At 46.7% G+C, this 24,375-nt stretch overlaps 1 protein-coding gene across 2 annotated transcripts in view; it reads right to left on the bottom strand.

Moving 5' to 3' along the window:
- Positions 1-24,375, bottom strand: part of MASP1 (MBL associated serine protease 1) — a 98,329-nt gene that overhangs the window by 43,622 nt on the left and 30,332 nt on the right. For both annotated transcript variants that reach the window (XM_087872390.1, XM_087872391.1), the window contains exons 3-8: positions 15,064-15,241; positions 10,040-10,171; positions 8,461-8,657; positions 6,821-6,968; positions 4,534-4,652; positions 314-392 (exon numbers count right to left, since the gene is read on the bottom strand). In XM_087872390.1, the coding sequence (XP_087728516.1) occupies positions 314-392; positions 4,534-4,652; positions 6,821-6,968; positions 8,461-8,657; positions 10,040-10,171; positions 15,064-15,241 (853 nt within the window). The remainder of the gene's footprint in view (positions 1-313; positions 393-4,533; positions 4,653-6,820; positions 6,969-8,460; positions 8,658-10,039; positions 10,172-15,063; positions 15,242-24,375) is intronic.

Below are 24,375 nucleotides of genomic sequence, written 5' to 3'. Positions count from 1 at the left end.
TGCAGTCTAATCTTTGTTTTGTGTGAGTAAAGTCTGAATTGGCAGCTAGCCACTGGGTTGCTGCCAGCTTTATCTTCAAAGAGTTTTGTCGTGTGGCTTATTAACTCCGGGCCGTCCGTGGGGGGGTGCGTGTGTGTGACGGGGACAGAACATCATCTTCCGGACTGATGGACTTGTTAGCCTGCGGTGAGACTTTTTGCCGGGGCTGCCAGGGCTCCAAATAAAGGAATCTTTGAGTTCATGTCAGAGGGCCCTTTGACCCCATCAGATTCCCCCCCTCCCGTTGCTAAAGACCCCGAAACTGGCATCTTACTTTTACAAACCGGCACCCGGCTGCTCCATATCCCGTCCTTCATGCATTCCATCTGGAAGGTCTCGCTCTCCACATCGTCCTAAAAAAAAGAGGCAGAAAAGACTTATTTTTCCACACCCGGCAGACCGTTTATTTCGTTTAATTTTGTTTATTTGTTTGTTTGTTTGATTTATATACCGCCCTACTCCCGAAGGACTCAGGGCGGTGAACAGCCACAAAATAAAAACACATCGATACAAAATTTTAAAAACAGAATAAAACCGAATTAAACAATTTGGCCGAAGACAGATTTAAAAACACCCCAATAAATTAAAAACGAATTAAAATTTGCGTTTTAAAAAGGGAAAAAAGGGAAAAATTAGGCCAGGCCAGCCTGATGGAATAAAAAGGTCTTGAGGTCTTGAGGCAGTCCTCGATTTATGACCACAATGGAGCCCAGAATTCATGTTGCTAAATGACAAAATTTAAGGAACAGATTAACAGAGTTGGAAGGGACCTCGGAGGTCATCTAGTCCAACCCCTCGCCCAAGCAGGAGACCCCACACCATTTCTGACAGAGGGCAGCCCAGTTTCTTCTTGAAAGCCTCCAGGGATGAAGCTCCCACAACTTCCGAAGGCAACGTCTGTTCCATGGGTTGATTTTTCTGTCAGAAAATTTCTCCTTATTTCTAGGTTGAATCTCTCCTTGGTCAGTTTCCATCCATTCTTCCTTCAGGTGCTTTGGAAAATAGGTTTAACACATTAACAGAGATGGAAGGGACCTTGTAAGGTCATCTATACTTTGCTGGCCTTTTATGCGCATAATTTCTTGTAGTTCAGAAACAGCTGATTCTGTCTGTGCAAACTGCTGACCTAGGTTAATGAATGTTAACTTGGTTAATGAATGTTAACTTGGTTAATGAATGTTAACGATGTTTTCTTGGCTTCTGTGTTGCACTGAATTAAAGAAACTGAACCTTCAGCTAACTAATGAACTGACCAAAAACCAGACTTTCCAAAACACACAGAGACTAAAAACTAACCAAGTTTAATTAACCACGGATTGATTAACCCCCAAATCAATGGAGCCACTCGGTGTTTGAACCGTTTTAACAAGGTTGCCTGAAAACAACCAGCCTCAGCAAGATTTCTCTGATCAAATCCAATTTAATCCTCAAATCCCAAAGTTGAAAGTTGTTTTTTCTCCTTGTCCTGTAAGAAACCGAACAGCCGTCTGCAAGCGGCTAGAAATTTCCTCAAGAGAATGAAATAGAAATAGGAATAGGAATAGGAATAGGAATAGGAATAGGAATAGGAATAGAATAGAATAGGAATAGGAATAGGAATAGAATAGAATTAGAATAGAATAGAAATAAAACAAGAATAAAATAGGATAGAATAGAATAGAATTAGAATAGAATAGAATAGAAATAAAACAAGAATAGAATAAGATAGAATAGAATAGAATAGAAATAAAACAAGAATAGAATAAGATAGAATAGAATAGAATAGAAATAAAACAAGAATAGAATAGGATAGAATAGAATAGAATAGAATTAGAATAGAATAGAATAGAAATAAAACAAGAATAGAATAGGACAGAATAGAATAGAATAGAATAGAATAGAATTAAAACAAGAATAGAATAGGATAGAATAGAATAGAATAGAAATAAAACAAGAATAGAATAGGATAGAATAGAATAGAATGGAGTAGGAATAAAATAATAATAGAATAGAATAGAATAGGAATAAAACTAGAATAGAATAGAATAGAATTAAAACAATAATAGAATAGAATAGAATAGAATAGAATAGAATAGAATAGAAATAAAACAAGAATAGAATAGGACAGAATAGAATAGAATAGAATAGAATAGAATAGAATAGAATTAAAACAAGAATAGAATAGGATAGAATAGAATAGAATAGAAATAAAACAAGAATAGAATAGGATAGAATAGAATAGAATTAGAATAGAATAGAATAGAAATAAAACAAGAATAGAATAGGATAGAATAGAATAGAATGGAGTAGGAATAAAATAATAATAGAATAGAATAGAATAGGAATAAAACTAGAATAGAATAGAATAGAATTAAAACAATAATAGAATAGAATAGAATAGAATAGAATAGGATAGGAATAAAACTAGAATAGAATAGAATAAAAATAAATCAAGAATAGACTAGACTAGACTAGACTAGATTGGAAGGGACCTTGCAGGTCATCTAGTCCAACCCCCTGCTCTAGCAGGAGACCCCATAGTATAGAGTCTCAACATCTTTTTTATAGTGTGGTGACCAAAACTGGATTCAATATTCCAAACGTGACCTTACTAAAAGGCTTTATAGAGTGGCATTCTCCCCAAGCTCCATTAGTTTCAAAATCTATTCTCAAATATAAGGTGATCTGCATCTGACAATTTATTTACGTGCTGGATTAAAATGAAGAGAAGAATGCATGAAGAATGTTGCTTTCTTTAGGCTGTTGAATAGCAGCATTTTAAGATACTTTAAAGATTAGGATTGTTTGTGAAAACTTAGAAAGAACATAGAACAATAGAATTGGAAGGTATCTTGGTATCTAATCCACTGTTATTATCTCTGTAGTGAAAAAAAAAGTCAGAGGTAACTTTTGTTATACATTTTTTATATATTCTTTTTTTAAATCACTTTTTAATTTGTTTTGTTGCTTCATGTCCCTTTCCCCTTTTATGTTACTTGGCATTTTAATGATTGACTTTATTCATTTTCAAAGACGTTATAAATAAAAACACACATTCAGCCTCCGAGGAGCATTTGGTGAAAATCTTGGCAAAGTCCATTTTGTCACATGGATGGCAAACACAGCTTAACCCTTCATTGATTCTGATTTTAAAAGTGACGCTAAATTTTATACGGCGCTGATTCTCACCGTAGCTTAATACAATAACTCATTTGGACCCAGAATATACTTTTAATCATCACATTTTTTCAAATTTGAGAATAAATCAATTTCAGGCCTGCGGTTTAGACAATTTGCAACGATGGACGAGTTTAATTCTATTCTACTCATATTATGCAGCAGGACTGTCCAAACTTCAGATGCAAGTTATAAGTCCCCCTTCTCAGGGAGGTCGTAACTTCGAACGGTCGCTAAGTGAAAGGTCGTAAAGTCGAGGACTACCTGTAGATTTAAAGTTTATTTAGATTTAGGGAGGATCAAGCTATTCTCCAAAGCACCAGAAGGCAGGAGAAGAAAAAACAACAGATGGAAACTAACTGAGGAGAGAAACAACCTGGAATTAAGGAGAAATTTCCCAACAGTGAGAACAATTAATCTGTGGAATGACTTGCCACCAGAAGTTGCGAGTGCTTCAACACTGGGAGTTTTTAAGAAGAGATTGGATATCCATTTGTACAGAGTAGTATCTGTCTGAACAGGGGTTGGACTAGAAGATCTCCAAGGTCCCTTCCAACTCTGTTATTCTATTCTATTCTATTCTATTCTATTCTATTCTATTCTATTCTATTCTATTCTATTCTATTCTATTCTATTCTATTCCCCTTCCCTTCTTTTGCTTTCTCTTCTCTTCTCTTTTCTCTCCTCTCCTCTCTTCCCTCCGCTCCCCTCCCCTCCCATATTTTCTCTTCTCTTCTCCTCTCTTCTCCTCTCTTCTCCTCTCCTCTCCTCTCCTCTTCTCTCCTCTCTTCTTTTCTCCCTTACTCTCCTCTCCTCTCCTCTCTTCCCTCCGCTCCCCTCCTATATTTTCTATTCTATTCTATTCTATTCTATTCTATTCTATTCTATTCTATTCTATTCTATTCTATTCTATTCTATTCTTCATTCCAATGTTTATTCTGTTCTGTTCTGTTCTGTTCCTATTCCTATTCCTATTCCTATCTTATTCTTCTAAGTCTTAATACTGTTATTTTATTTTTAAATTTGATTCACTGCCTGGAGACACTGGGACCAGACCGAGGCATGACTATCAAAACCATCTTGCCAACCAATAAATTAAGATGCATTGTGGGAGTGTGACTTGAGTTGAACTGAATTTGAATACTTTATCTGGCCAAGTGTCTGTGATTAGACACGGAAGGAAAGTTTGCCTCTTTTCAGACCGCGGGACAGCGTTAGCAATTGCACTGAGATAGACTGCTCCTGACGAGGAAGGCTCTACAACAGGTTGGCCTTTCATGCCCGAATCTGGGTCAGCGCCGTTACTCTTGATTTCTCCTGCCGGGTTCCACCACCTACCTTCACCACGTTGTATCCCGGATTGCAGCTGATCACAATTTGGTCTTTGAAGGTGTAGGTGGCTTGTGAGGGTTCCAGTTTCCCGTGGATGGGGGGATCCAGAAGTGGGCACGGATCCCCTGTGTTGAAAAGAGGGGGCGAGCAGATAGGAAAAAGAAAAACATACAGTCTTGGATTAAACAACCCCAGAGTTACGCATTTTCTGGGGTTCCTTTGCACCTCCAAAATCCTAATTTTTTAAAAATGCAGATTTTATAGCATCGCGTCTTTTGATGGGTGGGTTTCCTGGGTTTATTCAAGCTTGTTCTGAATTTACAGAATGTTGCATCCTCCAAGCAAAGCAGAAACCTGAGGGTAAAGCTTTCTAAATTTTGCAATATCCTCCACAAAGGAATTGAGTATACATTGGGCAGAAGGCTCGTTAAAAAGATAGAGGGGAATATTATCAAAATAATGTAAGAGAATCACTTTGGTCTAGTGGTTAAGACACCTGGCGAGAAAGCAGAAGATCACAAGTTTAAGTCCCACCTTAACCATGAAAGCTAGCTGGGTGACTATGGGCCAATCACCAGGAGACGGGGAGTTCTAGTTCCGCCTTAGGCATGAAAGCCGGCTGGGTGACTTTGGACCAATCACCAGGAGACGGTGAGTTCTAGTCCCGCCTTAGGCATGAAAGCCGGCTGGGTGACTTTGGGCCAATCACCAGGAGACGGTGAGTTCTAGTCCCACCTTTGGCATGAAAGCCGGCTGGGTGACTTTGGGCCAATCACCAGGAGACGGTGAGTTCTAGTCCCGCCTTAGGCATGAAAGCCGGCTGGGTGACTTTGGGCCAATCACCAGGAGACGGTGAGTTCTAGTCCCGCCTTAGGCATGAAAGCCGGCTGGGTGACTTTGGGCCAATCACCAGGAGACGGTGAGTTCTAGTCCCACCTTTGGCATGAAAGCCGGCTGGGTGACTTTGGGCCAATCACCAGGAGACGGTGAGTTCTAGTCCCACCTTTGGCATGAAAGCCGGCTGGGTGACTTTGGGTCCATCACCAGGAGACGGTGAGTTCTAGTCCCACCTTAGGCATGAAAGCCAGTTTAGTGACTTTGGGCCAATCACCAGGAGACGGTGAGTTCTAGTTCTACCTTAGGCATGAAAGCCGGCTGGGTGACTTTGGGCCAATCACCAGGAGACGGTGAGTTCTAGTTCTACCTTAGGCATGAAAGCTCACTGGGTGACTATGGGCCAATCACCAGGAGACGGGGAGTTCTAGTTCCGCCTTAGGCATGAAAGCCGGCTGGGTGACTTTGGACCAATCACCAGGAGACGGTGAGTTCTAGTCCCGCCTTAGGCATGAAAGCCGGCTGGGTGACTTTGGGCCAATCACCAGGAGACGGTGAGTTCTAGTCCCACCTTTGGCATGAAAGCCGGCTGGGTGACTTTGGGCCAATCACCAGGAGACGGTGAGTTCTAGTCCCACCTTTGGCATGAAAGCCGGCTGGGTGACTTTGGGTCCATCACCAGGAGACGGTGAGTTCTAGTCCCACCTTAGGCATGAAAGCCAGTTTAGTGACTTTGGGCCAATCACCAGGAGACGGTGAGTTCTAGTTCTACCTTAGGCATGAAAGCTCACTGGGTGACTTTGGACCAATCACCAGGAGACAGTGAGTTCTAGTCCCACCTTAGGCATGAAAGCCGGCTGGGTGACTTTGGGCCAATCACCAGGAGACGGTGAGTTCTAGTCCCGCCTTAGGCATGAAAGCCGGCTGGGTGACTTTGGGCCAATCACCAGGAGACGGGGAGTTCTAGTCCCGCCTTAGGCATGAAAGCCGGCTGGGTGACTTTGGGCCAATCACCAGGAGACGGGGAGTTCTAGTCCCACCTTAAACATGAAAGCTCACTGGGTGACTTTGAACCAATCACCAGGAGACGGTGAGTTCTAGTCCCGCCTTAAGCATGAAAGCTCATTGGGTGACTTTGGGCCAATCACCAGGAAACAGTGAGTTCTAGTCCCACCTTAGGTATGAAAGCTCACTGGGTGACTTTGGACCAATCAACAGGAGACAGTGAATTCTAGTCATTCTCTCTCAACCCAACCCACTTCACAGGATTGTCGTTGAGTTATTTATCAAAATAATAAAGGCAGGCTAAATAAAATAAACATTATTGGGAATTGTTTGGCTTCCTGGCGAATTCTGGGAGTTGGTCCACCCACCTTAAAACTTCCTGAGATTGAGCAACATTAGTCTAGATGACCTCAAAGGTACCTCGCAACTTTTAGACTCCAGGGTTATATATTACCTGTGGTCGTGTACGTTAATTTCCACCCTCCGTTCTCCCCCGAATTATCGCTGTGGAACAGGATTTGAACTTGGTTGCTCCGGGTTTCAATCCGTCCGGGAGATCTTTCTCCGCAAAAGGGCCCCAGTTCTTTCGATCCAGTTTTGATCTATCAAGCGATAAAGCCAAGGTTTATGGGAAAAGGCCAGGTGAGGTCCCCAGAGAGCGTGCAGAGTGCAAAGAAGAGCAACTAAGAGGATTAAAGGCCCGGAGACTAAAACATATGAAGAACGGTTGAAGGATTTGGGTGCGTCAACTTTAATGGAAATAAGGACTAGGGATGTCATAATAACAGTCTTCCAGTATTTGAGGGGCTGCCCCAAAGAAAAGGGGGGTCAAGCTATTCTCCAAAGGAACTGAAGGCAGGACAAGAAACAATGGATGGAAACTAATCAAGGAGAGAAGCAACCTGGAATTCAGGTGAAATTTCCTCATAGTGAGGAAAATTACAGGTTAGGGTTGCAATCATTCACTTAGTGACTGCTCAAAGTTATAACAGCACTGGAAAAAGTGACGTATTCACGTTTCTCACACTTCGGTGCTCTCTGAGCTTGGTGGTTTTCTTACAGACCTTTTCTGACCCAACTAGATAACTGTCAGGTTTCGATGTCGTCTCAAATAAATTGCATTTCCAAACAGATAATCTTTGATGAAATCTTTCATTTATTAAGCACGACAATCTGTCCCCGATTATGTCGAAGCCAACACTGGCTTCCTGACTCCCAAACCTTCCCTTTCCGTTCCCCAATTCTCTGCGTCTCATTGGCCCTCTTCCAAATCACTCTCCCCATATCTACTACTTCAGCTCCCAGGAATGTCCCCCCTCCCATCCCATCTCCTAGGGGATATTATCTTCAGGGAAAATAAGTAGGTGAAAAGTCAAGCGTCCTCTTGCCAGCTGCCCCCTCTTCTCCTCCTTATGTCAGCACTGGAACGAATGTAGTTTGGAGTGCTGACAGTAACATCATCAGTGCTGGAAGGGAGGATTGATTTGCTCTCTGTTTCTATATAATATAACTCCTCTCTCTTTCAGCACTGATGATGTTACCTAGTTGGGTCATGAAACGTCTGTAAGAAAACAACCAAATTCAGAGAGCACCCAGGACCCCAAAGGCTCCTCCTCTTCCTCCTCCCTCCTCCTCTTCCTCCTCCCTCCTCCTCTTCCTCCTCCCTCCTCCTCCTCGCAAACCTCACCATTCTAGCACTGATAATGTTACCTAGTTGGGTCATGAAATGTCCATAAGAAAACAGTCAAATTCAGAGAGCTCCCAGGACTCCAAAGGCTCCTCCTCTTCCTCCTTCTCCTCCCTCCCTCCTCCTCCTCGCAAACCTCACCATTCTAGCACTGATAATGTTACCTAGTTGGGTCATGAAACGTCCGTAAGAAAACAGCCAAATTCAGAGAGCACCAAGGACCCCACAGCCTCCTCCTCCTCCTCCTCTCTGCAAACCTCACTACCTTCTAGCACTGATGGTGTTCCCTAGCTGGGTCACGAAACGTTTACAAGACAAACAAACTCAGGGCGCACCCAGGACCTCACAATAGAGCAACTCTTTCTGTTCTACTGCAGTTCTGGATCCAATGGGTCGAACGCACTGACCTTAATGTAATCGTAGGGACAGGTGACCTCCGGGTGATCTTCGATGTCGAAACTGTCATCGAACTGGAGTGTAATGAAAAATCCTTCCTCCAACCCAATGCGGTACCCGCAGTCGGAGCTTTTGGGGTAGGAGTTGGGGAAATCGGGGCTGTGGATTACCCCACTCCTCTGGGTGAAGAGGTTGTTGCTGCATTCCACTGCAACAGACACACACACACAAACAAACAAAGATCACAACATTAACCTGGTTAGTTTTGGGTTAGCGGCACGAATGGGTCTGTAATCCGGGTATTACAGGTAGTCCTCGACTTATGACCACAACGGAGCCCAAAGTCTACGTTGCTAAGCGAGACAGTTGTTAAGTGAGTTTTGCCCCATTTTATGACCGTTGTTAAGTGAATCACCGCAGTTGTTAAGTTAGTAACATGGTTGTTAAGTGAATCTGGCGCCACCCGTTGACTTTGCTTGTCAGAAGTTTGCCAAAGGGGGTTACGTGACCCTGGGACACGGTGACCGTCATAAGTATGAATCAGTTGCCAAGCGTCTGAAGTTTGATCATGGGGATGCTGCAATTGGGGGTGGAGCTTCACCGACATCACCTATTTCCAATCTACAACACCAGGGGTGAAATCCAGCAGGTTCCGACAGGTTCTGGAGAACCGGTAGCAGAAATTTTGAGCAGTTTCGGAGAATCGGCAAATACCACCTCTGGCTGGACTCAGAGTGGGGAGGGAATGGAGATTTTGCAATATCCTTCCTCCAGGAGTGGGGAGGGAATGGAGATTTTGCAGTATCCTTCCCCCAGGAGTGGGGAGGGAATGGGGATTTTGCAGTATCCTTCCCTCAGGAGTGGGGAGGGAATGGGGATTTTGCAACATCCTTCCCTCAGGAGTGGGGAGGGAATGGAGATTTTGCAGTATCCTTCCCCCAGGAGTGGGGAGGGAATGGGAATTTTGCAGTATCCTTCCCTCAGGAGTGGGGAGGGAATGGGGATTTTGCAGTATCCTTCCTCCAGGAGTGGGGAGGGAATGGGGATTTTGCAGTATCCTTCCCTCAGGAGTGGGGAGGGAATGGGGATTTTGCAGTATCCTTCCCCTGGAGTGGGGAGGGAATGGAGATTTTGCAACATCCTTCCCTCAGGAGTGGGGAGGGAATGGAGATTTTGCAGTATCCTTCCCCCAGGAGTGGGGAGGGAATGGGGATTTTGCAGTATCCTTCCCCTGCCATGCCCACCAAGCCACACCCACCAAGCCACACCCACAGAACTGGTAGTAAAAAAAATTGAATTCCACCACTGTATAACACGGTCTTTTCAGCAGTTCCAAGAAGGCTCCACATGCCCATATGCACCACTCAGGTGACCCTGAGGACACAGGTAAACCTCCAGGTGGCCTCAAGGACCCTCTCAAAGGATGCAAATGACCAGCTTTGTCTGCAAGGAGTAGAAATCCTTCCATTCCCCCCCCCCCATCCGGTCAGAATTGAGGAAGCTTCTCGGATGAGAAGCGAAACGTCTTCAAAGAGAAAAACCCAGGAAGTCCAGTTGCACCTTTGGGGCAGATGGCAGGAGGGTCCCTACCTTTGCAGGTCCTGTTGTCCGAGTGGAGAATGTACCCAAAGCGGCAGGAACAATAATAGCCCCCGATGTAGTTGTGGCAGTGATGATCACAGGCCAGTTCTTCATCGTTGCTCTCCAAGCACTCATCGATATCTGTGATGGGACATCACGTCAATCTACCATCTCTGTTGGCAACTCACTGGTAGGTGTTCATTTTGGCTAAGCGGAGAGACGGTGGTTGGGGGGGTCTTCTTAAGAGTGATCCAATCAACCGAGATAAAGAGGGTTGGTTTGGTTAGTGGTTAAGGTGCTGGCCTAGAAACCAGGAGACGGGAGTTCTAGTTCCGCCTCAGGCGGGAAAGCCAGGTGAGAGAATTTGGGCCAATCACCAGGTGATGGTGAGTCCTGCTTTATCCATGAAAGCCGACTGGGTGATTTTGGGCCAATCACCAGGAGACAGGGAGTTCTAGTCCTGCTTAGGCATGAAAGCTGACTGGGTGATTTTGGGCCAATCACCAGGAGAGGGTGAGTTCTAGTCCTGCCTTAGGCATGAGACCCAGCTGGGTGACTTTGGGCCAATCACCAGGAGACTGTGAGTTCTAGTCCCGCCTTAGGCATGAAAGCCGGCTGGGTGATTTTGAGCCAATCACCAGGAGACTGTGAGTTCTAGTCCCGCCTTAGGCATGAAAGCCAGCTGGGTGATTTTGGGCCAATCACCAGGAGACAGGGAGTTCTAGTCCTGCTTAGGCATGAAAGCTGACTGGGTGATTTTGGGCCAATCACCAGGAGACGGTGAGTTCTAGTCCGGCCTTAGGCATGAGACCCAGCTGGGTGACTTTGGGCCAATCACCAGGAGACTGTGAGTTCTGTACTGTAGGTGGGAGGGGTAGATATGGCGGGAGCAGGGGGCCATATCTTGTTAGGGGAGTGCGCACTCGCTGTCTACGAGCGGTGGCGTGCTCCGGCCCCCAAGGCTCTACTCGCTCCTCAGGTTGCATAGACCCTCAGGACCCAGGCCTTCGGCTGATGCTGTGCAATGCCAGGTCCGTAGTAAATAAAGCCCCCCTCATCTGTGATCTTGTTCAGGAGGGGGGTGCGGACCTGGCAGGTATTACGGAGACCTGGTTGGGCCAGGAGGGGGGGGTTCCCCTCGTTGAAATGTGCCCGCCAGGTTTCCAAGCATTCCATCAGCCGAGGTCACAGGGGAGGGGCGGGGGGGTAGCGGTTATCATTAAAGAAGGTCTGAGACCGAGAGAGGCCACTGTTCCTCAGACGGCCGGCTGTGAATCCCTTTTTGTGAAATGGGGTCATGGGGTTCAGATGGGTTTGCTGATCACGTACCTGGCTCCCTGCCACGTGGCAACAGCCCTGCCCGAGCTACTCAACGTCATCGCCGCGGTGGCGGTTGATACCCCTAAGCTTATGGTTATGGGGGATTTCAACCTGCCGTCCGTGGGTGAGACGTCAGAGATGGCTCGGGAGTTCATGGCTTCCATGACAGCTATGGACCTGACCCAGTTAATTCATGGCCCTACCCACACAGGGGGAAACACGCTGGATCTGGTTTTTGTCTCTGGACAGTGGTTGAGGGATCTTGATATAGGGGATATAGTTACTGAACCCTTGTCATGGTCAGATCACTCTCTCCTTCGTCTCGACTTTCAAACCGCTGCACCCCGCCGCAGGGAGGCGGAGCCGGTCAGATGGTTCCGCCCCAGGCGCCTGATGGAACCTGACAGATTCCAGACGGAGCTTGGGCCATTTCCTGAGGTTCTGGCACACGCCTCGACTGGAGACCTGGTGGCCGCCTGGGATAGGGCGGCTGCTGGTGCTCTGGATCGGGTCGTGCCTTTGCGGCCTCTGACCCGGCGCCGATCTCAATTGGCTCCTTGGTTTACCGAGGAGCTGAGGGAGTTGAAGCGCCGGAAAAGACGCCTAGAGAGTAGTTGGAGGGCCAGTCTTCTTGAATCTGACCGGACACTAGTAAGATCCCACATTAGGAATTACTTAGTGGCGATAAAAGCAGCGAAATGTAGTTATTTTGCTGCTCTTATTGCGTCATCAGATAATCGCCCGGCCGCCCTCTTTAGGGTGACCCGCTCCCTGCTCCACCAGGAAGCGCGGGAGGACCCCTTGGAGGGTAGAGCCGAGGATTTTGTTCAGTATCTGTATGACAAAATCACTCAGATTCGGGAAGATTTGGACTCCGACTGGGTAGTCTCAGGGGGAGAGACAGGGGCAGGTCTTGAGAATGTTATCTGGGATGAGTTTGATCCTGTGACCCCTGAGGACGTGGACAGGATTCTGGGTAGACTGAACGCGACCACTTGTTTATTGGACCCGTGTCCTTCCTGGTTAGTACTGGCTTCCCGGGAAGTGACACGAGGCTGGCTCCAGGGGATTATAAACGCTTCGCTGAGTGAGGGTGACTTTCCCGCCGCCTTGAAAGAGGCGGTGGTGAGGCCTCTCCTCAAGAAGCCTTCCCTGGACCCGGCAATGTTGGTAAATTATCGTCCGGTCTCCAATCTTCGCTTTGTTGCAAAGGTTGTTGAGAGTGTGGTCGCGCAACAGCTCCCCCAGCACCTGGATGAAACGACGTATCTGGATCCGTTCCAGTCGGGCTTCAGGCCCGGGTACAGCACGGAAACGGCATTGGTCGCATTGGTTGATGATCTCTGGAGGGCTCGGGACAGGGGGTGCTCCTCTGTCCTGGTCCTGTTAGATCTCTCAGCGGCTTTTGATACCATCGACCATGGTATCATGCTGCACCGGTTGGAAGAGTTGGGGGTGGGAGGCACTGTGTTGCGGTGGTTCTCCTCCTTTCTCTCTGACCGGTCGCAGTCTGTGTTGACAGGGGGACAGAGGTCGACCCCGAGGCCCCTCATATGTGGGGTGCCGCAAGGGTCGGTCCTCTCGCCTCTCCTGTTCAACATTTATGTGAAGCCGCTGGGCGAGATCATCCGTGGTTTCGGGGTGGAGTACCATCAGTACGCTGACGACACCCAGCTGTACATCTCCACCCCGGATCACCCCAACGATGCCCTTGAAGTGATGTCCCGGTGCCTGGAGGCCGTACGGATCTGGATGGGGAGGAACAGGCTCAGGCTCAACCCATCCAAGACTGAGTGGCTGTGGTTTCCGACGTCCCGATATAGTCAGTTGACGCCATCACTGACTATTGGGGGCGAATCATTGGCCCCCACGGAGAGGGCTCGCAACTTGGGCGTCCTCCTGGACTCACGGCTGTCTTTAGAAGAGCACTTGACGGCCGTGACCGGGAGGATTTTTCATCAGGTTCGCCTGATTCGCCAGTTGCGTCCCTTTCTGGATCGGGACTCTTTACGCACGGTCACTCATGCCCTTGTCACCTCCCGCCTGGACTATTGCAACGCTCTCTACATGGGGCTCCCCTTGAGGAGCACCCGGAGGCTCCAACTGGCGCAGAGTGCGGCCGCGCGGGTGGTAATGGGAGCGACATGGCGTTCCCATGTAACACCTCTCCTGCGCGAGCTGCACTGGCTCCCGGTGGTCTTCCGGGTGCGCTTCAAGGTTTTGGTTACCACCTTTAAAGCGCTCCATGGCTTAGGACCCGGGTACTTGCGGGACCGCCTACTACCACCAATAGCCTCCCACCGGCCGGTACGCTCCCATAGAGAGGGGCTCCTCCGGGTGCCGTCAGCCAAACAATGCCGACTGGCGGCCCCCAGGGGGAGAGCCTTCTCTGTGGGGGCACCTACTATCTGGAACGAGCTCCCCCCAGAGATACGGAGGATCCCGGATCTGCGCACCTTCCGCCGCGCCTTAAAGACCTTACTATTTCACCAGGCCGGCCTGGCCTAATTTTCCCCCTCTTTTATAAAAGATTTTTTAAAATTTTAAATATTTTTTAGTATTTATATATTCAATTTTAAATTGGTTTTAAAAGTTTGGGGTTTTAAATCTGTCGGGGCCAAAATTATTTAATTTGATTTTATTCTATTTTTTAAATTTTGTATTGTATGTGTTTTTATTGTTTGGCTGTGCACCGCCCTGAGTCCTTCGGGAGTAGGGCGGTATAGAAATCTAATAAATAAAAAAAATAAAAAAATAGTCCCGCCTTAGGCATGAAAGCCGGCTGGGTGATTTTGAGCCAATCACCAGGAGACTGTGAGTTCTAGTCCCGCCTTAGGCATGAAAGCCAGCTGGGTGATTTTGGGCCAATCACCAGGAGACAGGGAGTTCTAGTCCTGCTTAGGCATGAAAGCTGACTGGGTGATTTTGGGCCAATCACCAGGAGACGGTGAGTTCTAGTCCTGCCTTAGGCATGAAAGCTGGCTGGGTGATTTTGGGCCAATCACCAGGAGACGGTGAGTTCTAGTCCGGCCTTAGGCATGAGACCCAACTGGGTGACTTTGGGCCAATCACCAGGAGACAGGGATTTCTAGTCCTGCTTAGGCATGAAGGCTGGCTGGATGATTTTGAGCCAGCCCTTCTCTCTCTCTCTCAGCCCAAGACACCTCAGAGGGTTGTTGTTACAGGGAAAATAGGAGGAAGGAATATTATGTATATTCACTGCTTTGAGTTCCTATAAAACACATAATAATAGCAATAGCATTTAGACTTATATACCGCTTCATAGTGTTTTTACAGCCCTCTCTAAGCAGTTTACAGATTCAGCCTATTGCCCCCAACAATCCGGATCCTCATTTTACCGACCTCGGAAGGATGGAAGGCTGAATCAACCTTATAATAATAAAGACAGGATAAAAAAAATCTAATAAATAAATAATGAACAACAGACTCCATTACGGTCATAACTTGAGGACTACCTGGATATGACTTCTAGAATTTCTCACTCGCTTTTCCAAAGTGGCCACTTTTAGGTCAACTCTGGACCATCCTAGGATGCCCTGAGGTGACTTTAACAGAATAACAGAGTTGGAAGGAACCTTGAAGGTCATCTAGTCCAGTCCTCCACCCAAGGATTTCTCCTTTCTCCTTGTTCTGAGTTCCAGTGTTGGCCTGTCCAGATGGGCGAAGGAACCAACCGAGATATCCAAACTCACCCACAGCGGCGTAATGGGCATCAAACCCCGTGAACCGTTCCTCGTTGGAAAAGTCGGATCGGAAAGTCAGGCTCAGATGTGATCCCGGAGACGTGATCGGCTCTCGTCCAGGGGTCTGTTCCGGATCTCGGTCCTCTTTCCCACAGAAAGTCGCCAAGACTTGATCCTCTGACTCGACCTGTTGGACATCCAAAGAAAATGCAGAGAAAACAGGATGATCTTTGCCTGCTAGTCCACTTCTGAAGAATTACAGGCAATCCTCGACTTATACAGCCACAACTGAGCCCAATGTTTTTGTTGCTAAGTGAGACAGTCATTCAGTGAGCCTTGCCCCATTTTACAACCATTTTTTGCCACCGTTGTTAAGTGAATCGCAGCAGTTGTTAAGCTAGTAACACGGTCGCTAAGTGAATCTGGCTTCCCCAATGTCTTTGCTTGTCATGAGATTGCAAAAGGGGGACTCACGTAACCCTGGGATACTGCAACTGTCATAAGTATGAATCGGTTGCCAAGCGTCTGAATTTTGATCACATGACCACAGGGATAGTGCAACGGTCGTAAGTGTGAAAAACGATCATAAGTCACTTTCTCATAAGTCACTTCGAACGGTCACTAAGTGAATGCTTGTAAGTCGAGGACTCTCAGTACTCCGCAGGGGAGAACTGAAACCTTGTCCACTCATCCTGAATCCAATTTCTGGGTTAGCATCATATCTTGAAGTTTAAACTCGGTAAATTTAGAGTTTGCACAATTTCGTAAGCCGCGTTCTTCAGTCTGGACAAAACCGTCATAAGTCACATTTTCCCGTGCCACTGTAACTTTGAAATGTCACTAAACGAAGTCAAGCACTCCCTGTATATTGAAAATGGTTAGAATTTCAAAAATTATTATTTCTGTAATGCATTTCCTGCCGCATTTGAAGAACTGCAAAGCTATTGGCTTCCGTCTCTTTTGACACAGTGGCAGCTTAACCCAGAAAATTTGTAAATTTTATTTGTACATAGTACTGTATTGATTTCAGGACCTTGAATTTAAAGATATCCAGCCGCCGAGCAGCTGATCGAATACCACTTTAGATTGAACTGAAAAGGGAAACAACAAGAGAGAGGGGAAAGAGTAGAGAGAGAGGAAGGGAGACGAAAGGAGAGGAGAAAGAAGAAAGGGAAAAGGAGAGGAAGAAAAGGGAGGGGAAGGAGTTGAGAGAGAGGAAGGGAGAAGAGAGGAGGGGAGAGGGAGAGAAAGAAAAAAAGGGAAAAGGAGAGGAAGAAAAGGAAGGGGAAAGAGTAGAGAGAGAGGAAGAGAGAAGAGAGGAAAAGAGAAGGAAAGAGAGAAGAAAGGGAAAAGGAGAGGAAGAAAAAGGAGGGGAAAGAGGAGTAGAAGAAAAGGTTAGAAGCGGGGAAGAAGAGAGGAGTGGGGGAAAAGGAAGTTGAAGTAAGAAAGAGAAGGAGAGGAAGAACAAAGGAAGTAGGAGGAGATAGAGGAAGGAAGAGAAGGGGAGGAGGAGAAAAAAAGGTTGGAGTAAAGGTAAATGGTAAAAGAGCAGCCCCGAAAAAGTAAAAATGAAAAATGAAAGTTAAAAGATAAGATGAATGAAAAATGATGGATAAATGATTGTACATGGAAATGTGTTTATGAGAAATAAAAATAAACTTTTTTGAAAAAAAAAAGGGAGTGAGCAGAGATGGTGATATTGACTGTTTTAATTAAATAAAATAATTTTTAAAAAAAAGAATTTAAAGATGTCCCTCATTTCTCTGATGGGAATAACAGAATGACAGCGATGGGAGGGACTCTGAAGGTCTTCTAGTCCAACCCCCTTCTCAAGCAGGAAACCCTGTACCAGGGGTGAAATTCATTTACCTTCGCTACCGGCTCGCAGATGTGAGCGAACGCACGCGCCTCCTCCACGCATACACAGAGCCTTCTGCACATGTGCAGAGGGTCAAAAACGGGATGTGATGACATCCGGGCAGGTGGGCGGAGCCTCCCACCATCGGCGCTACCGGTTTGCCCGAGCCGATAGAACCGGCTGCCTGAGACCATTTCAGACAAATGGCTGTTCAATTTCTTCTTAAAAACTTCCAGTGTTGGATCATTCACAACGTCTGGTGGCAAGTTGTTCCACTGGCTAATTGTTCTAATTGTCAGGAAATTTCTTCCTAATTCCAGGTTTGAAGGCCAGACAAGGAATAATGGATGGAAACTGACCAAGGAGAGATTCAACTTAGAAATAAGGAGGAATTTCCTGACCGTGAGAACAATCAACCCATGGAACAGAGAAGTTGCCTTCGGAAGTTGTGGGAGCTCCATCCCTGGAGGCTTTCAAGAAGGAACTGGACTGCCATCTATGAGAATTGGTGTAGTGTCTCCTGCTTGGGCAGGGGGTTGGACTAGATGACCTACAAGGTCCCTTCCAACTCTGTTAATATGAAATGGGGCATTAAAAAAAGTTCCTAAGAGTTTTTTTTGGCAGTGGAACCGAATGGAAAACTGGCAGGCAGCCCTTCCTGGATGCCTCCAAGGAAAAGCTGAATTACCAGTTGGGCTTTGAGTGAGATTCCTGCAGGCAGCTGGATCGTGGACTCGCTCCGCCTGCAACATCATATTAAGAAAGCTAATCAGATCCTGAAGCATGGCACCGCAACGTCCTTTCGCGAAGCCTGCATGTGGAAATCACACGCCACGAAGAGTATACTTTTCTCAACGTTTCTGGGGGCCTGGTGAGGAAATTATATTTCTCCCAGTCCCAGCTACGACTGAAAGTCTGGGCAGGATTTGGAAGCAGTGAGGATGTTTTGTTCAAACTTGATGGGTGCATCCAGGCAGGAGTGGAAGTCAGGAAAGAAGGAAGGAAGGAAGGAAATAAATAAATAAATAAATAAATAAAGGAAAGAGAGAGAGAGAGAGAAGGGAGGGAGGGAGGGAGGGAGGAAGAGGAAAGAGGGAGGAAGAGAAGGAAGGAAGGAAAGAAAGAAAAAGAGAAAGAAAGAAAGAAAGAAAGAAAGAAAGGGAGGGAAGTAAAAAGGAAGGAAGTAAGAAGGAAGGAAGGAGGGAAGAAAGAAAGAAAGAGAAAAAGAAAAAGAAAGAGGGGAAGGAAAAAGAAAGGGGAAGGAAGGAAGGAAGGAAAGAAGAAAGACAAAAAGACAATTTCAGACAAAGTTAACTGTTGTTAATTTTAATGCTCTTATATTGATGCTTTTGTGGCATTCTATGCCGCCCAGAGAAACTTTGGATAAGTGAGATGGGTGTTGAAACAAAAGAAGGAAAGAAAGAAAGAAAGAAAGAAAGAAAGAAAGAAAGAAAGAAAGAAAGAAAGGGAGGGAGGGAGGAGAGGAAGGAAGGAAATAAATAAATAAATAAAGGAGAGAGAGAGAAGGGAGGGAGGAAGAGAAGGAAGGAAGGAAAGAAAGAAAGAGAAAGAGAAAGAAAGAAAGAAAAAAGGGAGGGAAGTAAAAAGGAAGAAAGAAGAAAGAAAGAAGGAAAGAAGGAGGGAAGAAAGAAAGAAAGAAAAAGAAAGAGGGGAAGGAAAAAGGAAGAGGGGAAGGAAAGAAGGAAGGAAAGAAGAAAGATAAAAAGATTATTGATGCTTTTGTGGCATTCTAAGCCACCCAGAGACACTTTGGATAAGTGAGATGGGTGTTGAAACGAAAGAAAGAAAGAAAGAAAGAAAGAAAGAAAGAAAGAAAGAAAGAAAAGGAGGAGAGGAAGGAAGGAAGGAAGGAGTAAAGAAAAAAAAAAAACCCACACCAAACCAGCTGAACAAACCAGGGGAATTCTGGGAGTTGAAGCCCACCCATCTTCAAATTGCCAAGATTGACAAATGCTGGTCTTCATTAATCTGCCTTCCCTCCCTTCCCATGTAACTTTCATTCCCCAGTTTTTGCCAGCTTCTCCAAACGCTCAGAACAAACCCAGGTAATTAGTCAATCCTGCCTGGGGGTGCCCCCTGTTTCCCCGAAAGGACCCGTTCCTCCCTTCCTTCCCTGGTCAGCCTAACAGCAACCTGGTTTGACAACATGTGGTCACGCTGGAGACCAGCTTTTCATTTTCCCTGGAAGAAGGGGCCAGCCACCCCTCCCATTTGGAGCTACGCCAAGCTGGGGGGCTTCCAAGGCACCCGGCTCCATCCTGCCCTAATTTAAATTAAGCCAGCCCCCCCCTTTTTTTTTCATTTCCACTTTGCCACAAGAAGCGTGTGATGGTATCAGATGCCAATGAGAGAAGTCATGGAACCACTCAAAAGTTTACGTAATTGTTGTCTTCCTTTTCCAAATCAAAGCTCAGGCAAAATGCTGTCGGCATCACCTTAATGCATTTTTTATCATAGAGTAGAAGATAAGATTGTAATTGCACTTATAATTGCAATTGCAAAAGGAAATTGGAATCTTCCTTCCTTCCTTCCTGCCTGCCTTCCTTCCTTCTCCCTTTTCTTTCCTCAATCCCTCTCTTCTTCCTTCCTTCATTCTTTCCCTTCTCCCTCTTTCCTTTTCTTTCCTCCATCCCTCTCTTCTCCCTCTCTCCCTCCCTCTTCTTCCTACTCCCTCTTTTCTTTTCTTTCCTTCATCCCTCTCTTCTTCCTTCCTTCCTTCCTTTCTCCCTCTTTCCTTTTCTTTCCTCCATCCCTCTCTTCTCCCTCCCTCCCTCCTCTTCTTCCTACTCCCTCTTTTCTTTTCTTTCCTTCATCCCTCTCTTCTTCCTTCCTTCCTTTCTCCCTCTTTCCTTTTCTTTCCTCCATCCCTCTCTTCTCCCTCCCTCCCTCCTCTTCTTCCTACTCCCTCTTTTCTTTTCTTTCCTTCATCCCTCTCTTCTTCCTTCCTTCCTTCCCTTCTCCCTCTTTCCTTTTCTTTCCTCCATCCCTCTCTTCTCCCTCTCTCCCTCCTTCCTCTTCTTCCTCCTCCCTCTTTTCTTTTCTTTCCTCAATCCCTCTCTTCTTCCTTCCTTCCTTCCCTTCTCCCTCTTTCCTTTTCTTTCCTCCATCCCTCTCTTTTCCCTCTCTCCCTCCCGCCCCTTCTTCCTACTCCCTCTTTTTTTCTTTCCTTCATCCCTCTCTTCTTCCTTCCTTCCTTCCCTTCTCCCTCTTTCCTTTTCTTTCCTCCATCCCTCTCTTTTCCCTCTCTCCCTCCCTCCCTTTCTTCCTACTCCCTCTTTTCTTTCCTTCCCTTCATCCCTCTCTTCTTCCTTCCTTCCTTCCCTTCTCCCTCTTTCCTTTTCTTTCCTCCATCCCTCTCTTCTCCCTCCCTCCTCTTCTTCCTACTCCCTCTTTTCTTTTCTTTCCTCCATCCCTCTCTTCTCCCTCTCTCCCTCCTCTTCTTCCTACTCCCTCTTTTCTTTTCTTTCCTTCATCCCTCTCTTCTTCCTTTCTTCCTTCCCCCCTTCCTCCTCCTTTCTTTCCGTTCCTCCTCCTTTCTTTTTCCTTCCTCCCTCCCTCCCTTCTCCTTCCTTTCTTCCTTCCCTTTCTCCCTCCCTCCCCCCTCCTTTCCTTTCCTTTCCTTTCCTTTCCTTTCCTTTCCTTTCCTTTCCTTTCCTTTCCTTCCTTTTCCTTCCTTCCTTCCTTCCTTCCTTCCTTCCTTCCTTCCTTCCTTCCTTCCCTCCCTCCCTCCTTCCTTTCTCCCTCCCTTCTCCCTCCTTCCTACCCTTCCCTCCCTCCCTTCTGTAGGAATTTAGCACCCATCCATCTCCTAGAACAGAGGTCCCTAAACTTGGCAGCTTTAAGACTTGTGGACTTCAACAACAGCTATGCTGGCTGGAGAATTCTGGGAGTTGAAGTCCACAAGTCTTAAAGCTGCCAAGTTTGAAGACCTCTGTCCTAGAAGAATAAAATATTCTAGGAAATATTAAAAAGGCAGAATATTATACCTCCCTGGATGAGAAAAGGAGAAACCTGGTCTTGGAAAGCAGCCCCCACCTTTGCTAATAGGCCCAGAAAAACTGGTGCCAACCTATCTACAAGACAAAAGATCTTCACCCTCAGGACATAATAGGATTAGCCCTCTACCCATCTCACCACATGGCACCTAGGAAGTTTGCATCACCCAGCAAGATTCAACCAAGCCTGGGACTCAAGCAACCTACAAAGTTACCCCTGCATGGCCCCCTAGGGGTCTGACAACCAATCAGAATAGATTTCTTTCCACAGGAACAGAAAGCAAGTTCAAAGCCCAAGAGAGGGTATACATACATCTCACTCTCTACTCCATGTGGTCAGCTACCCAGGACTTCAAACCATGTGGTCCTATTCCTGTCCACCATTAAACCATCTTTCCAATCAGCCTCCATGTTGGAACTGAACCCAGATGGATATTTCTTCCAACACTTCCTCCCTCCCTCCCTTCCTCCTTCCTTTTCTGCCTTTTTTTTTTGGTTTGTTTTTTTGCTTTGCTTTTTACGCTGTCTGTAAAAAAACCGCAATAAAACTTTATGGAAATACTCCAGGTTCTCTTCCTGCCTCCGGGCGATATAAAGTAGCTCCATTTATCTGCCTTCCCTGCAATTAGCAGACATTTAAAAGATTCCAGCGGGAGAGATTGAAGGACTTAATTTTCCTCCTGAGGAAAAGAGATCAGCTCAGCCAGCTCAGGTCAACTCATTTTGAGAAGCAGTTCTGGAGAAATTCCCAGGGGTTTCCCTCATTAAGGCTGCGTCCACGTTCACAGCAAGCCGTGGACCAGGGGTGAAATCTAAATCTAAAGTGGGCATGGCTTAATTAGTGGGCGGGGCTTGGTGGTAAGGTGACTGGGTGGGCATGGCCAAGTCACAACCCCAATTAACTATTTTTTTTAAAGCTCCCAAAGGGAGGAAAAACTTATCCAATAGAACAGGGGTCTCCAACCTTGGCAACTTTAAGACTTGTGGACTACAACTCCCAGAATTCCTCAGCCAGCTTTGCTGGGAGTTGAAGTCCACAAGTCTTAAAGTTGCCAAGGTTGGAGACCCTTGCAATAAGAAGGTACAAGGCAGGCAGGAAGGCAGGCAGATAGAGCTGCTCACCGATGAGCTTGATTGCAGGCAGGGAGATTCAGTTGCTTGCTGATGCAATGGATTGCAGGGATTACAGCAAGCGAAGCAAGGCAGGCATTGCGACCAGCAGGTAAGGTAAGCAAGCTGGAGGCTGGGGTGGGGGGAGGGATTTTTGCTAGCGGTTAGCAGGCAACTCAGCTGGGATTGTCAGAGCTTGGCTCGTCAGAGCCATTTAAAGGAAAAAAATCTGATGATCGCGCGGCTCAGCTGGGCATGGGGTACGGGGGCAGGGATTTTTGCTACAGGTTCTCTGAACTGCCCGCAGCCATCGCTACCTACTCGCCCGAGCCGGTCCGAACCAGGAGCATTTTATCCCTGCCGTGGACACTCAGAAGAGACTATCCAAAAATTGCTTTTAAACCAAATTTTCTCCAGCTTCCTCAATGACATATACCTGTGATGGCGAACCTATGGCACGCGTGCCACAGGTGGCGTGCGGAGCCATATCTGTGGGCATGCAAATGTTGCCCTAGCTCAGCTCCAGCACGCATCGGCCAGCTGATTTTCGGGCCTTCCGGGCCCACCGGAAGTTGGGAAACGGGCTGTTTCCAGCCTCCGGAGGGCCTCGGGAGGGGTTGGGGAGGCAGTTTTCACCCTCCCCAGGCTCCAAGAAAGCCTCCAAGAAAGGCTCTGGAGCCTGGGGAGGGCGAAAAACAGGGCTACCGAGCCCACCAGTAACCTTTTTGCCATTGTGTGCCAAAAGCGGGGGGAGTGCGTGGGGTTGCGCGCACATGCGCAAGGGGTGGGGCGGGGTTGCATTGAATTATGGGTGTGGGCACTCGTGCGCACGACACCCCACCCCGCGCTCCTCTGCTTTTGGTACATGACGGCAAAAAGGTTAGCCATCACTGACATATACTGTCCAGGTAGAATTTCCATCTTTTTTTTCATGCTGAATGCCAGGCTCAAGTGACCCTGGGGACAGGAGAATATACAGGCAGTCCTTGATTTACAATCATTCGTTTAGTGACTGTTCCAACTTACAAACGGCACTGAAAAAAAAGTTTTTCATACTTACGACCATGGCAGTATTTCCCAGTCACGTGATCAGAATTCAGATGGTTGGCAATTGACTCATATTTATGACCGTCGCAGTGTCCTGGGGGAAATCACGTGGATCCCCTTTTGCTACCTTCTAACAAGAAAAAAAACCCAGATTCACTTAACAACCATGTTCCTAACTTAACCTCTGCCGTGATTCGTTTAACAACTGCTGCAAATAGGATCAAAAAACAGTGGCAAAGCTCGCTTAACACGTGTCCCTTAACCAGAGAAATTTGGGGGGGGCCCGTTGTGGTCGTAAGACGAGGACTGCCGGTTTCTTGGCTGGGGTAGATTTACAGGCAGGCAACAAACATGTTAGGAGCTTCCTGTTTGCAGGAAGCTAATTTTTGCTGGGATGGAGTTTATGCAGTGAGTGACACTGTTTGTGTGTGTGTGTCTCTGTGTGTGTGTGTGTGTGTTTTACATTTTGAAAAGAGGTTGTTGTTTTTTTGTTTCTCACAAAAGTTCTGCCCCTGGGCGTTGGGCTTATTCCTGGCACTGCCACCCTGCTGTTTCTTCAGCCGTTCTTTGTTCTCTCTCCCTCCATGGTGCCACCGCAGCTGGCAGTTCCCTTCGATTCCCACCCCACAGCCCCCAGATGGGTGAATGGGGGGGGGGAGAGCCTCTCTCACAGGCTGGCTGGGGAATTCTGGGAGTTGAAGTCCATAGATCGGGCGGAGCTGCCAAGGTTGAGAAACATGGCTGAGCCACCTGTTTTTGATTTGAGGCTGAAGAGCTTTCACTTTTCCACTAAAACCCCTCGCCCCCCCACCCCACCCCCCCATTATGTTGGGTCAACTCAAATGTTTTCATTTTTGCAAAAGGCCCCCTTCCTCTGACTTCTCCTTCTTTCCTTTCCTTTCCTTCCTTCTTTCTTTCCCTCTCCCTCCCCTTCCTCCTTTTCTTCCCTTTCCTTCCTCTTCATCCCTCCTTTCCTTTCTTTCCTCTTTCCTTTCCTCTTCATCCCTCCTTTCCTTTCCTTTTTCCTTTCCTCTTCATCCCTCCTTTCCTTTCCTTTTTCCTTTCCTCTTCATCCCTCATTTCCTTCCTCTTTCCTTTCCTTTCCTCAACCATCCATTCCTTCCTCTTTCCTTTCCTTTCCTCTTCATCCCTTCTTTCCTTTCCTTCCTTTTTCCTTTCCTTTCCTTCCTTTTTCCTTTCCTTTCCTCTTCATCCCTCCTTTCCTTTCCTCATCCCTCCTTTCCTTCCTCTTTCCTTTCCTTTCCTCCTCATCCTTCCCTTTCCTTTCCT

The sequence above is a fragment of the Pantherophis guttatus genome, chromosome 6 (assembly GCF_059756535.1).
Source record: "Pantherophis guttatus breed Tessera chromosome 6, ASM5975653v1, whole genome shotgun sequence".
Classification (NCBI taxonomy): domain Eukaryota; kingdom Metazoa; phylum Chordata; class Lepidosauria; order Squamata; family Colubridae; genus Pantherophis; species Pantherophis guttatus.
The sequence above is the reverse complement of the archived record's forward strand: the minus strand, read 5'-3'. Positions and strand labels throughout refer to the sequence as shown.